General features: G+C 46.6%; 1 protein-coding gene across 48 annotated transcripts in view; it reads left to right on the top strand.

Annotated features, from left to right (window-relative positions):
• MAP2 (microtubule associated protein 2) overlaps positions 1–12,807 on the top strand; it is a 238,206-nt gene that overhangs the window by 164,564 nt on the left and 60,835 nt on the right. For all 48 annotated transcript variants that reach the window (XM_049813666.1, XM_049813594.1, XM_049813586.1 and 45 more), the window contains one exon: positions 27–312. In XM_049813666.1, coding sequence (XP_049669623.1) covers positions 51–312 — 262 coding nt within the window. In that variant the 5' untranslated portion in view covers positions 27–50. The remainder of the gene's footprint in view (positions 1–26; positions 313–12,807) is intronic.

The raw sequence follows: 12,807 nt of genomic DNA, 5'->3' as shown, positions 1-12,807 counted from the left end.
GATCTTTCCTGCTAATGTCGTTTCAGGCCAAACAGTGAAGGCAAGGAACCATGGCAGAGGATAGGAAAGACGAAGCCAAGGCACCGCACTGGACTTCGGGTCAGCTAACAGAGACTTCTTCACACCCACATTCACCCGAAATTAAGGAACAGGGCAGCGTGAGTGCTGGACTGGTCAGAAGTGCCAATGGACTTCCCTACCAAGAGGATGAGGAGCCGGGGCTGGGTGGCCATGAGCAGCCAGGGACATATGCTCGGACCAAAGAGAACGGGATCAATGGAGAGCTGTCGGCAGGAGACAGGGAGACAGCAGGTAACATGCCTCGATACCCCGCCATGAAATACAGGGCTCTGCAGACTACTGACTGATTTTCCTCCAAGGGGAAATATTAGCTGGAGCCAAGCGTGCCCTGGGGCATGGGGAAGCTGACATGAGGGAGCGTGTTCCTTGGAAGGGCACTAGCTCTTCGCAGCAAGGGCTGCATCTTCATCCGGGTTTGCACAAATTGCATCCTTACCCATGACCCTGGGCAGTGCTCTGAGAAGACTTCAGGAAAGGCATGATGGTGCCTTAGTGCGTCTTGGTAGATGGGACAGGGTCACCTCTCTGAGGACAAAAGAACAGGCGGGTGTAGAGCAGCTGCTCAGCTTCTCTGGCCTGGGAGAGAGTAGGAAACCGCTCAGCTGTTGTGCAAGGATAGCTCATGTTGCTCTTGGCATGCATTTGTGTGTGCATGAAGGATGGGTTCTCCTGTTGTTGCTCACAAGTAACAACACCTTCTTGAAACCACCAATTATTTGCAGAATAATGTGTTGCTCAGTCTGACCAGGAATACCACAATTCAGCGTCAGCATTTATTCACCCTTGCCCAGGCATATTTCACTGGATACTCACTGGGACTTTGTCTATTTGTAAACTGTGTTAGGATTTTAGGATTCAGCTTGTTATTTGGTGGGAGGGGGAAGTGTGACTGTGTCAAGATGAAATACGCAAAGCAAGTTTCCTGTTTTAGAAGTAAATGCTAATTTTCTCTGTGCAGAGTTCCCACTTTAAACCCCAGATGCACAGTGCAAGAGGAATTTCTCTTGTACAGACAAAACTGCCCTTGATGCATCCATCCATGCATGCTAAAGAGATCTTTCTACCACCGTTTGTCGGCTGTTGACAGCGTTTGGAGATGCTATCCATAATTTCTCAGCAGCAGAGTATTTTAAGGCTCTTGGACCCTACAGTCATTTCATAAGCAATTGTGCTGGAAATGGATCTTTCTGCTAAAAGTAAATGGCTTTAGATTTTAAGGGCCTCTTCTTGCGGATAGCCAAAATTTGAAAGCCAAAGGTAAAGGAAATCTTGTGTAAGCATGCAGGTGAACACACTGTTGATGACTGGGGGGATGACAATGAGGTCTTGTCTCTTTGCTGCAACCCAGCTTTGTGCTATGCTTAGCCAGCAGATAAGCAGGAGCAGGTGTGCAGGAATCACAGATGCTGCAGTTCTTAGGGGTTGACATGGGCCGTGGGAAGACTGAGAGCATTTCTTTGCCACAGATTTTTCACACAATCTTGCACAAGTGCTACCCGTACACGTGGAGAAGTGGGAATAACTTTACAAGATGAAGAGGAATTTCCTCTCTTTAAAAAGGGAGGAGAGAGATGCTCTTCTCAGGCTCTCTCAAGCTCAGGTTCTGAGTGGTGGTCGGTGTCTGAACATTTAATTGAAGAGTTTGCAGCTAATGGGTGAGAGGAGGCAGGAACCCACTGCTGCCCATCAGGGGGCATTGTGGTGGTGTATTTTCATGTTGCTTTTTGAGGCAAGGTGTTACACAGCAGAACAAGAGAAAATGAGGCAATATAGTCTAGGGCAGGTAGCGGGACTGGGGGGACATACTTGCCAAGGGAACGAAGCTGCTCTTGATCAGGGTGAAGCTTGCTTCGATCACCACTTTGTGGCCTCATTTCTTCCTCCGCTGCTTTTTTCTCACTGTCTGCTTAGATTGCGAGATCTCTAGTGTGGGGACTTGCTGTCAATACACACAGTTTTTGTTTGCAAGTCTTACTAAAGCTTATCTCATGGCATCTTTCTTTGTCCTTGAACACTGGAAAAGTCCCTAAAACTACCTGCCTTCATGCATGAATTCTTAGCTCTCCAGAAACTGCACACTCACACACTGGCTAAGCCTGTATTTAATTAATGCAATGTAAACCATCTTAGGATACTTAACATATATTTTTAATCTTTTTTCTCTTTTTGAAGGAGAAACCTGTTGGCAACTTACTATAGTGATAGAAAGGGACCGGGGCATGTGTTCTCATTTTACACTAGTATTTACTAGTTGGATGTGCTTAATGCATTGTGAAGTAGGAAGTTTAGAGGTGGATTTTTGGTGTTTGATTCAGAGTTTGATCTTGAAATCAGGGTTGCCATTTGCCACCAAATTCAGTCATCTTTGCTGTGTTTGTCTGCTTGTAAATGTTAACTGCAGTGGGGTATTGTGTCAGGTAGGGTTTTTAAATGCCACTCTGATACACATAATTACCAATAATGTGAACTGTTTAATCATTTGTAGTAGCTTATCAACTCCAAACTGCTGAGGAGAAAATGCACAGGAAACTAAGGTCTACCGAGATGATTAAGCCGAACTGTGGGTTTGAGTGGATTTACAGGGATTATTTTTTTTCCCCTGGTGCAAGTCCAGCACCATAACCTAGGAAAATCTGTGGCTTCTCAGCCTTCATGTCAGAGTCTGTAAATCCCCAGCAACTGCAACAACCAGCTCACCTGCAGCGGAGCACTAGTATAAACAGGGCATTTCCCAGGCAGCCGCCCATTGCCCCATCCCTGCTGATGAGAGCTCAGTTAGGTTTTGAGGCATTTCACCTAAGGAAGCTCTCCAGCACCTGACTGACCCAGGAGCTGGGATTTAGTCACAAAATAGGCCTTTCCTAGGGAGAGGTATTCTGCAGCAGTGCAATAGTCCCTTTGGGGCACAGCAAAGCAGCAGGGCACTGGTTTGCAGGGCTCGTGCTGTAAAATCTGAGAGCTGTGTGTTAAGGGGAAGGTTAGAGTCAGGCCACTGGGACAAAGGCACCTTATGGCAACACTGATGCAGGGACGAGGGGTGGTAATGGGGGAGGAAATAACAGTTCTTGCCAAAACGCACCCAATCCATCACTGCAAGTGCCTTTTTTAGGTTTGCACAGTTAAAATTTGCCTTCCTGTATATATGTATGTCTCCCTCTCTTGGCATCTGTCTGAGAGTTATTGAGTCTGACCTCAATTTTGGAATCCTCTGAATCTGGCTGTTGTGTTGCCTTTGATTGATCTGTCTCGGTATCGTGCTGGTAATGGCTACATTATGGAGACACATCAATGCCCTCCTTTCAAATGGAGTGATGGGAACGTGGGAGAATGCACAGTGCTGTGGGCAGGGCAGCCTCGGGGCCTGATCCAGCATCCACTGAAGTCAAAGTCAAATATGTGCGAGAGAATAGGCCAGGTTTTTGGCATAGTGCATAGGAAGCTGTTACTGATGTGGTATGAGTAAGGGGAGTAAAGCAGCTCTTGCTTTTTATATGTATTTGTGTATATATATTTCTGTATATACTTGGGCTGGCCCTGGCAGACCAGCTCAGCCCCACTCCATCCTCAGCCCCATGCCTCTGCCAGCCACAGGTCCCGTGCTGCTCCTGAGGAGCTCCTGAAGACACCTTGCCTTTGATGCAGTCTGCAGCACCCCACAGCCTGAGATCCACCAAGTTTCAGTGTGCTTTCCCTGATCCATGTCTGTCCATGTCCTTCCTCACCTGCACACACACACACAGAGCATCTTCGGTGAGGATTTTGGAAGTATTAAGAATGGAGGATGAGATCTGTAGCTTTTGTTAAGCCAAACATTTTCACGTCACGTGAGATGTGTGCTGCAAAGGAGGCATGATAGTGTAATCTTCAGAAACTCACACTGAAGTGGGCTGATGTGGAAAGCTTTAGACTGGACGCTATGGTAGAGCACAGGATGCATTTGACTCGTAATGAAATACAAGAGTGGCAGCCTTTTCTTTGCTTACTGAAAAGTCGTGGTCAGCTAGCTAACTGGGAGGAAGCGCTGAGGAGCAGTACAGATGCGTTGCAGCATTCTCTGGGAACCAGCAATTCAGCACAATCCATCATATTTGACTTGCAAGGAACATCAAGCTGCAAAGGTTTGGTTTTTCACACTTAAAATGCATTTATTTTTCTTTCCATGAGTAACCTGTCTTTTAATGAGCAACCTGTCAAATTTGTATAATTAGGGGTAAAAGTGGTTAGATGCCTTGTGAAACATCTTCTACAATATGTCTTTATGTATAGTGACTCAACTGATTGAGTGCTTTCTTCGTTATATGTCAAATTCAGGTTTATAATTGGAGGGGGTTTGGATTACCTACACAGTTATTTGATGAATTATTTTTTGACAGATGAAGGGAAAGCACTTCCTGAAATCCTATTACCAGAGCCTCAGGACAGTGGCTCTGTCCTGGTGTCAGTCCATGTTAAGGACAGTAACGTGTCCTGCCAGAGTGACAAACAGAGCCCTTCATTAATTGGCAGGGTACCCAAACCATGTGGGATGCAAAGAGACTGCTGGAAAATTGTGGCAGACTTCCTGACACAGCACAGTGGACCGGCCATGGGTTGAGCACTCCTGCCTTGTTTTTCAGAGGTCTTGAGTCACAGGAAAGGCAGTTGTGAGGGAGCCCATGACAGATACATGAGAGAGGCCAGGATTTTTGGTGGCTGGCGGGACCCAGACACTGGTATATGTTAGTCTGGAAGTGAAACAGAAAGAGGAGGAGCCCTAGACCTGTGAAGAGGAATGAAGAAGTGTCAGTATTAAGCTGAGGGAGGAGTAGGGGGCTTAGAAATAGTGAGGGAACAGACCCAGAAGCAGGAGAGCTAGGGGAGGCAAAGGGCCGAGAGCTGGTGAGATAAAAGCTGTGAGGGAGCAAAGCAGGGATGGGAAGTGGCATGGAAAAAAGGAAAAATTGAAGATAAGGTAAGGACAATAAAAAGAGGTTCAGTTTTATCTGTTCATCCAGAACCCACACAGCTTTTGCATTATGGCAGATATCACCCCAGAGAGGAGGGGATTCAGACAGCAGGAATAGCACAGTCTGCAAGGAACAAATGAAGAGAAAAGTGGGAAGGGCAAATCATGTTACAGCCTTGAATGTAATTTATCCTAATTCAGCCATTTGTTTTAGGCTTTGTTCAGTGGGACTAAATGGGCATCTGTAACAAATCCATTCCTGTGACCAAATACTCTTTAAATAATTATATTTCAACACCCTGTAGGGAGTGTCAGCCTGAAAGACTGCCCTGGCGCAGCCAGTAATACTTGAGCAGAGGTGGCGTGTCCCTTTAGGTTGGCTATGCAAAAAAACCCCATGTTGAAGACAGGGATTGTACTTGTTTCAGCCACCTGTCACCATGTCAAGGAAACAGTCTGTATCCCATCGTCTTCCATAGCCTTGGCTTGTAGTAACCAGTCTCCAGGTAAAGAGGATCTTGTTCACGGCCCTCAACACCACTGCACTGTTAGAAAAATCACCATGATGCTTAGTTCTGCTGGCTCATGGCCCTCAGCCCATGAGGGTTAGGACTGGAGCTGCGATGGCAGGTTGTGTTGGGGCAGGATTGCAGCACTGTGCATGGTGTCAGTAAACACAACAGCCTCTCCAGGCTGAAATTGCACCGAGTCATTGCCTGGTCCCATGGTGTGTTAACGTTTTTTTTCCCCCCTACTGACATTTCATTTAATCTTCTTTTCCTTTTTCTCGTCTCTCTTGCCATACAAGTGATAATACTCAGATGGCACTGCCAGTAAACATACAAACAGGCTGTCTTTGAATAGAGAACTTTTTAGTCTTTCGTTCCAACAGGACTGCTTTGTCAGTGCTTTCCTTTTTGTTTGGCTGTTCGCGCTGGCTGTCCTGCTGCTGCCCAAGCCCTCCTGGAGTTACCAGAACCCCTCACAAACTCCCTCAATGCCTGTTCCCCAAAGGAGCGTCCCAGCCTTGTTGTCAGATGTGCATTTTCAGCAAGCCACACATCTCAAGCAACACAGACAGAATGCACAGAATGATGCAAAACCAATGACGTTCAAAGATGAATGTGATTGCTGTGTTTGTCTCATTTCAGTTGTTTATTTTACAAAGCTGGAAGAATGCACCTTACCATGTCATTGATGGCTCCCATGGGAAAGAAGCTGTTAATTAGGCATTTTGATCTCCCTCCCTTTGCCAAGGAAATGTGACAGTAATTACTATGCACCATCATCTTTGCCGATTTAGATACAGGCAAACATACCAGACTTCTGAAACTTTTCTTCTTTGTGTCAAGAGTAATACAAGTGTCATTTTCTGGGACACATTGTTGGAATATTTTAGACACGTTCAAATCATGTTGCTGAAGACAAGCATAGGTGGAGGCAGCAGAGCCTCTTTGGGGCACTTGTAGAAAATGGTTTTTTTTACCATTCTCTGTTAAGCTTGCTGTAGAGGTCTTTCTCAGTTGTTCTTCTGCAGGGGACTGGGAATGAAGCCGCAGAAATTCCATCTTTTCTCACATGTCCCCTTCCCCCAGCTACCTTCTCCCTGACTCTTAATATTCAGTAACTGCTGTAGAGACCAGTCTCTGCATGTTTTTTGGTGGCTGGCACTATTGGTCACAAAATCCAGTAAGACATCCCGTTTTGTCCAACTGTAACCTCTCTGAGGGGCTGGCTCTGCCCTCCTACCTCCTCTTGGGACTTTGGAAATGAGTCAGTGATAGAAATGTATTCGTAGGAGCTGGAGGATCTGACACAGTTTTGGGCAGTGTAAGCATGCAAAAATTACTGCCTGAAAGGGAGTGGGGTGAGATAACCCAGTGCACAGGTGCCATTGTCTTCCATGGCTGGGAGTCAGACACCCAGAGAAGTTCAGCCATCAGTGTCTTCTATCCCTGTAGCTCCTCTGAAAATGTCAGTGTGTGGTTCAGATTTGCTTTTGAAAACTGTATCTCAAACCAGGTGCAGTAACAACATTAGAGTCAACTGTTGCATTGTGTCACGTCAGCATTGAATCTGGCCAACAGAAGGCATCAACCAGCCATTTCCTTTGGGCTCCCTGTTGGTGTTCTGATTCACTTTGGTGTTTCCTTGTTAGGGTATGAGCATCATAAGAGGGAATTGCATAAGCAGCTGTGCTTTCTTAAGGAGTACAAGCAAAATGCCTGTGAGTGTGTTGGCCTGGCAACCAGTGCTCACTTGGTGCCATCAGTATTCCCAGAAAACGTAATCCATAACAGCCTCGGAGATGCAACAAGGAGCAACGAGGCTGGGATATGGAGGAACTATCTTTCATAACGTGTTGTTCCAACCATACTGGTAATTCAGACTGTACGCTGTGAGTGCAGTTTATCAAAGTTGCCTTTTGAAAACATCTGCAGCCGTTCTTGGAGGGCTGCTGTAACCAGGATAGCTATTGCTGAAGGATGAATATTCTGCCAAATACAGAACACATCCTGGGAGTTAAATTTTTGCTTTTGTCTCCCCTTTTTGTGGACAAAAATTTGCCCTTTCTCTGTTTGACTCTGCCCTTCCTTCCCGCCATCCATGTTTGGCTGCCTGCTCTGATGGAGGCTATAAATGCAGACTTTGCTGTTTCTGTGGGCTGGATCTTGACCCTCCAGCACTGGTGTTCGCTGTGTGACTGGGGGGGGGGGGGGGGGGGCAGTTGTGTCCAGAGGCCATGTTCTAAATTGTGGCCTGTTCTGCTGGAGTCCTTTTCAATGTATGGTAGGAGAGAGGTTGCGCATTTATGAATTACATAAAGTAGGCAAGGCTTGTAAAAGCCAGGAGAAAAGGCAGACAGGTGTGAAGAGAGCTAGCCGAGGTTACCCAGGAGGGCTATGGCAGAGCCACAGGCAGGCAGCATGGCCCTGTGCAGGGCTGTGTGCTGCCTTTCTGCTGGCTCCTGCCCTCCGGGCTTGGCTCGGCTCTTCCCCTGGCAGAAAGGTGTAAATGGAGCGCTTCAGCGGCTCTTCCCTGACATGTCTGAAGGGAAGCCATTATGGTCTCCATCTCGGCAGCATGAAGGACATGCAAGAGCACTGGGCAATATTTGGCAGTGGGCAGAGGTCTTTGCAATTGCATCTGGAAGGTGGTATTGCTGGGGACCGTGCTAGCATATAATCTTCCATTCCAGTTTTGATCTGAGGGCAGAAAGATTTGGAGGAAGGTTCACCACCAAACAATAGAGCCTTATTTTGCAGGCACACAGCTGCTCCTGTTCCAGGCAAAGCTGAAATGGCAACTGCTTCTCCAAAGTCACCTTCAAAGGGAAGCAGCAGGTTCTTAGGTGACAGCCCAGGACGTGCTGGTGGGCATTGCCTGCCTCATTTCCTGGCCCCTTGCCCCACACACAGGCAATTATCAGCTCTCAGGGTCTCACACGCCGTGGAGCAGAAGAGCCTGGAGGTGCAGTCATTAACTCGCTCACCCCCATGCTTCACAAATCCCTTTCTCCCCTTTTCCCATTGCAGAAGCTCATGCATGCGGCTTGGTGCACTTTCCAGCCCTGGCTAACGAGAGGTTAGCCCAGCACAAGGCACTGCTCTCTGCCATCCCCAGGTGTGTCTGATGGAGGCAGGTCCTCCCAGCGCAGGCTGGGCATCTGCCCTTCCAGATGCAGCTGGGCATGGGCAACCTTTGGCGGAGAGGAGGTAGGTACCATCAGATCACTTACAAAAATGAGTCACACAAACAGTCTGCTGCTCCTGCGAGGGGTGCCAGGCGTTGCTGAATTCTTTTTTCCCTGTTGCCATGCCAACACGTCCCTGCACAGAGTGAGATCTCTTTTTAAGATCCGCTGAGAGAAAGTATGTAGCCTGGGAGCTTATTTAGCATTCAGGAGAGCACAGCCTCTCTGTAACGGTTCTGAGCCATAGCCAGACTGTCTGACAAAGGAAAGGAAGATTTAATTTTTTTCATCCTTTCCTCTAGCATTTGCTTCTCAAGGTTAAGGGAGACAGGGTAGATGGGGAAAGAGACTGGGAGTGCTTTGCAACGGGGACCTCACTCTGCTGTCCTCACTGAAGCATGACTTTCATGGAAATGAAAAGGAAATATTACTTTGGGGCGTATTTATGGTGCAAAATACATGTGTGAGGTATAGAGAGTTATATATATATATATATGCATGAATTTCTTGTTTCAACTTACCCTGATGAGCTACTCTATATTAAAGTTGGAAAGCAAAGGCAATCTGGTTTTTGATTTGAGTGAGGAACTCAAAGGAAAGATTAGAAGGAAGCTGGGGACAAAGCCCCTGTCTCTGTCTTCCCTGCTGTTCTAGTCTGTGAGGTTACAATATTGAGAAAGAAATCATCTCTTCTTGTGCTATATTCATATCCTGAATGAGGACAGCAAAACCTAGCATGTACTGGTGTTTTGGTTTGGGTTTTTCCGTTTTGTGGAGTTGCTACTGGTAGATTAACTGCTCACTTTAAATTAAATCCTTATAATGATCATTAATACAGGTTTGCTTGCCTTTGCCAGCTGAAGGGACGGAAATCAGCATAAAGCTGCTGACATTAGCTGGCAGATGAGCACTGATGATCCAGTGCCTGTCTGTACCAGTGACAAGGCTGATGTGAAAATTCAAAGGCATGACTCAAAGTGAGAGGGCTACATGCTGGGTTTGACTCTGTCATTTGTTCCTTGGGAGATGCTGAGCAAAACGTTTATGTTTTCCTGTGCTGTTTCACAGACCGACTGCAGAGTGGAGTCATTGGTACTTGGAAAATCCATTCTGAGGTGATGGTTTAGAAATGCAGTCTTGGTTGGTTTTTGGAGTTTTGTTATTACTGAGGCATTCCTCATGACATGCAAAAAGTGCAGGAAACTCAAGGTATCCCAGCTGTGTACATTAGATCATGTGAGTGAGCCCTTCTTCTGCATGTGGAAAATACCTGGTCAGAACTTCAATACTTTAATTTTATTTGCATGCAGTATATGGAAAATAACTGTGAGATATCATTATCTCCCAGGCAGCAAAATCTGTTAGCTGCTTCTCAGAGAGTCATTTTCACTCAAGACTGAGTAGATTGAATACTTCATGGAAATCAGTTTCACTTGGAGGCACTATATACTTTGGGAGGGAAGAATAAACCCCAGGTATTTCACTTTTTTGTTCCTAGTTCTTTCCTTGAGACTAATTCATAGTGATGTATGATCAGTTTGGTACAGCTCCCAGCAACCGATATAGCCTATGGCAGTTATGATAAAACTAATTTACAGTCTGGTCCTCCATCCATGCAGCCCATGCATCTGGTGAGACAGATACGTTAATAAAGAGCAGCAGAAGTATCAGCTGCCAGTGCTGCGTAGATGTGGCAGTCTTGCTGATGTACCAAAACTGTTTTCGTCCCTAGCCTTGCACTACATATGACGGAAGGAAAAGGCTGCTTCTGTGACTATTGCTTTTTACCCCAAAGCCAGGGTAACGTGCCAAATCCAGAGTAACGCAGCCCACGCAGGTTCTTGGTGAGCTGTAAAGGGAACTAATCCTTAGCTGTTCCTGTCCATGAGTTTTCTCTTTCCTTTCACTGTCATCCTTTCTTTCTATTTAAGAATATATTGTCCCTTCTAAACCATTGCTATGTCAGCTCTTCCTTCTTTTCTTCTCTTTTCTTATGTTGCCTCTGGCTTTTCTTTTCTTGTCCTCTCTATGTACTCCAAGCCTTATCCCAGCCACCCAATGTAGCTCCTCTGTGACCTTGAATTTCCTCAGCTGCTCCTCAGTTTTAGTACACTTGAGAGCTCTGCCTCTGGATGCAGATCTCTCCTGGTGGCTGCAGTGACCCAAACCCTGGTCTCAGCTCTCCCCACAGCACCCAGACTTCCCCAGCACCATGGCTGCAGAAGCTTGCAGGTGTTTAAGTGCCCAGAGAAGACAGCTCTGTTTGGAGAAGTGGAAGAGGTAGTTCAGAAGATGTACTGAGGGCTTTTACATGCATGTCTCGCATCTTCCTTCTGCAAGAGTAGGTGCACATTTCTCTTTCCTAACCACTTCACATGCTTAGAGGTGTGAGCCAGTAGTCTCCAAGGGTGGGCAGGCAGTGGATGGGAGCAGGCCATGTGAGCAGTCAGGGATGAGTCCCGGTCAGAGACAGTGACCTGCCAGAGACAAGGCTCCGTTTGACTGGGGTAGTGCCAGAAGAGAGGGGGAGAGATGGCAGAACTGCTGAGCAGGGCTGAGAACTGCTCTGAAAATCCATCCACGTCACAACCTCTGCGGGACTTGGTTAACTTGTATGTGATGCGGGACGTGTTCTGCTTTGCCTGTCTGTGGGAACACTTGCACGTGCTCGTTTGTAGGTACGCAACACCGTTCCTCACAGTCAGCAGGAGAAAGACATCTGTCTTGGTACAGGTGCGGGGCTAGGCTGGGAAGCAGAGCTGGGAAGAGATTAGCCGTGCAGCTGTTGCTGCATTGCAGAGCTAGCTGGTTAAGCAGGGTTGGACTGGCAGTGTGAGCCCTAAGGTGAACAGGGCATGGTATTGTGTTACCATATCCCCTGATGGGATGAACAAAAATTCTGTTGCGTTGACAGAATGATCTTTAGTCCTTCTGACGAGGCACGACTAGATATCCCACACAACACGTGCACAGGTTAATGTTCATTTTAAACTTAAATTCAGCATAGTTTGTACAGCATACTTTGAATTCTTTTTTAAAAAGATCACAGGCACACTGTAAAGAGTGTTTAAAATTGGCTCAAAAGGAGCTAAAAATGAACTTTAAGAGACATGTCACCTCCTGCTTTATGTGGCTGAAGCTCCACTGACTTCTATGGGGGTTCTTAAAAGTCTGTCTGTTTAAAATCTTAACTTGTACTGAAGTTCAAAACAAATATTGATTTAAAAGTGAGTTACCTTTTACGTGTATTACTCGCACTCAAAAGATTAAATATCCAGTTCTTTGTTTGGAACCCAAAGTGGTTTCTTCTGCATGAGTCCCAAGGAGTTTACATTTTAATGAACGATAGATATAGCTGCTTCATATACATGTGAGTGATGTTTTCAGCTGATACCTAGTCCTGGGAAAGGCAGTGGGACCTCCCTGCATTGGCCTGGCTGAGGGTCTGGTGTTGTCTGCTTCAATATTGCATATTAGCTGTAAATTGTGTTGCTGATGCATCAGACAAAACATAACTGATTAGCTTTTCCCACCTCTGACTTGGCTGGGAAATGCTGACAGTAGTAAATATTTTGTTCCAGGCAGTAAACTTAAGAAGATGCGACTCAGGAGATGCACAGGGAGTAAGTATTTGCAGTAATGAGGGCTCATTTTAAAAGCATTGCCTTATTGTAGTGACATTTGTATGACTACTTTTTAACGGTCTTTCATATTTCAAGGGAGGGAGGATGTGGGGACTGATCCCTTGGTGTTTTGTTCTACAGCTGCTAGACAGTGTGGCAGAGGCCTCTGCCTAATGAACGTGCACTGGGGTGTTGGGGAGCTGGGGGGGGGGCTCACTGGAACTGTCAGAATTGCTCCTGGCTCCTAGCATGAGTCGCTTTGGATTTTGCCACTTGAGTGCCTTGGACATTTGGACTATCTGTCCAGCTCTCTGGCTGAAGAGGGTGATCAGGAAAATGCAGTCAGGGTAGTGGAGCTGAAGTACATGCAGAAGGTGTGGAAGTGGTCCGAGGACAGGCAGCCCGACCCTGGGCTGAATGCTGCGGAGCAGCCAGGGGTGCATGGACAAGCCGTCATCCAGCTT

The sequence above is a fragment of the Accipiter gentilis genome, chromosome 1, assembly GCF_929443795.1.
Source record: "Accipiter gentilis chromosome 1, bAccGen1.1, whole genome shotgun sequence".
Lineage (NCBI taxonomy): Eukaryota > Metazoa > Chordata > Aves > Accipitriformes > Accipitridae > Astur > Astur gentilis.
The sequence above is the reverse complement of the archived record's forward strand: the minus strand, read 5'-3'. Positions and strand labels throughout refer to the sequence as shown.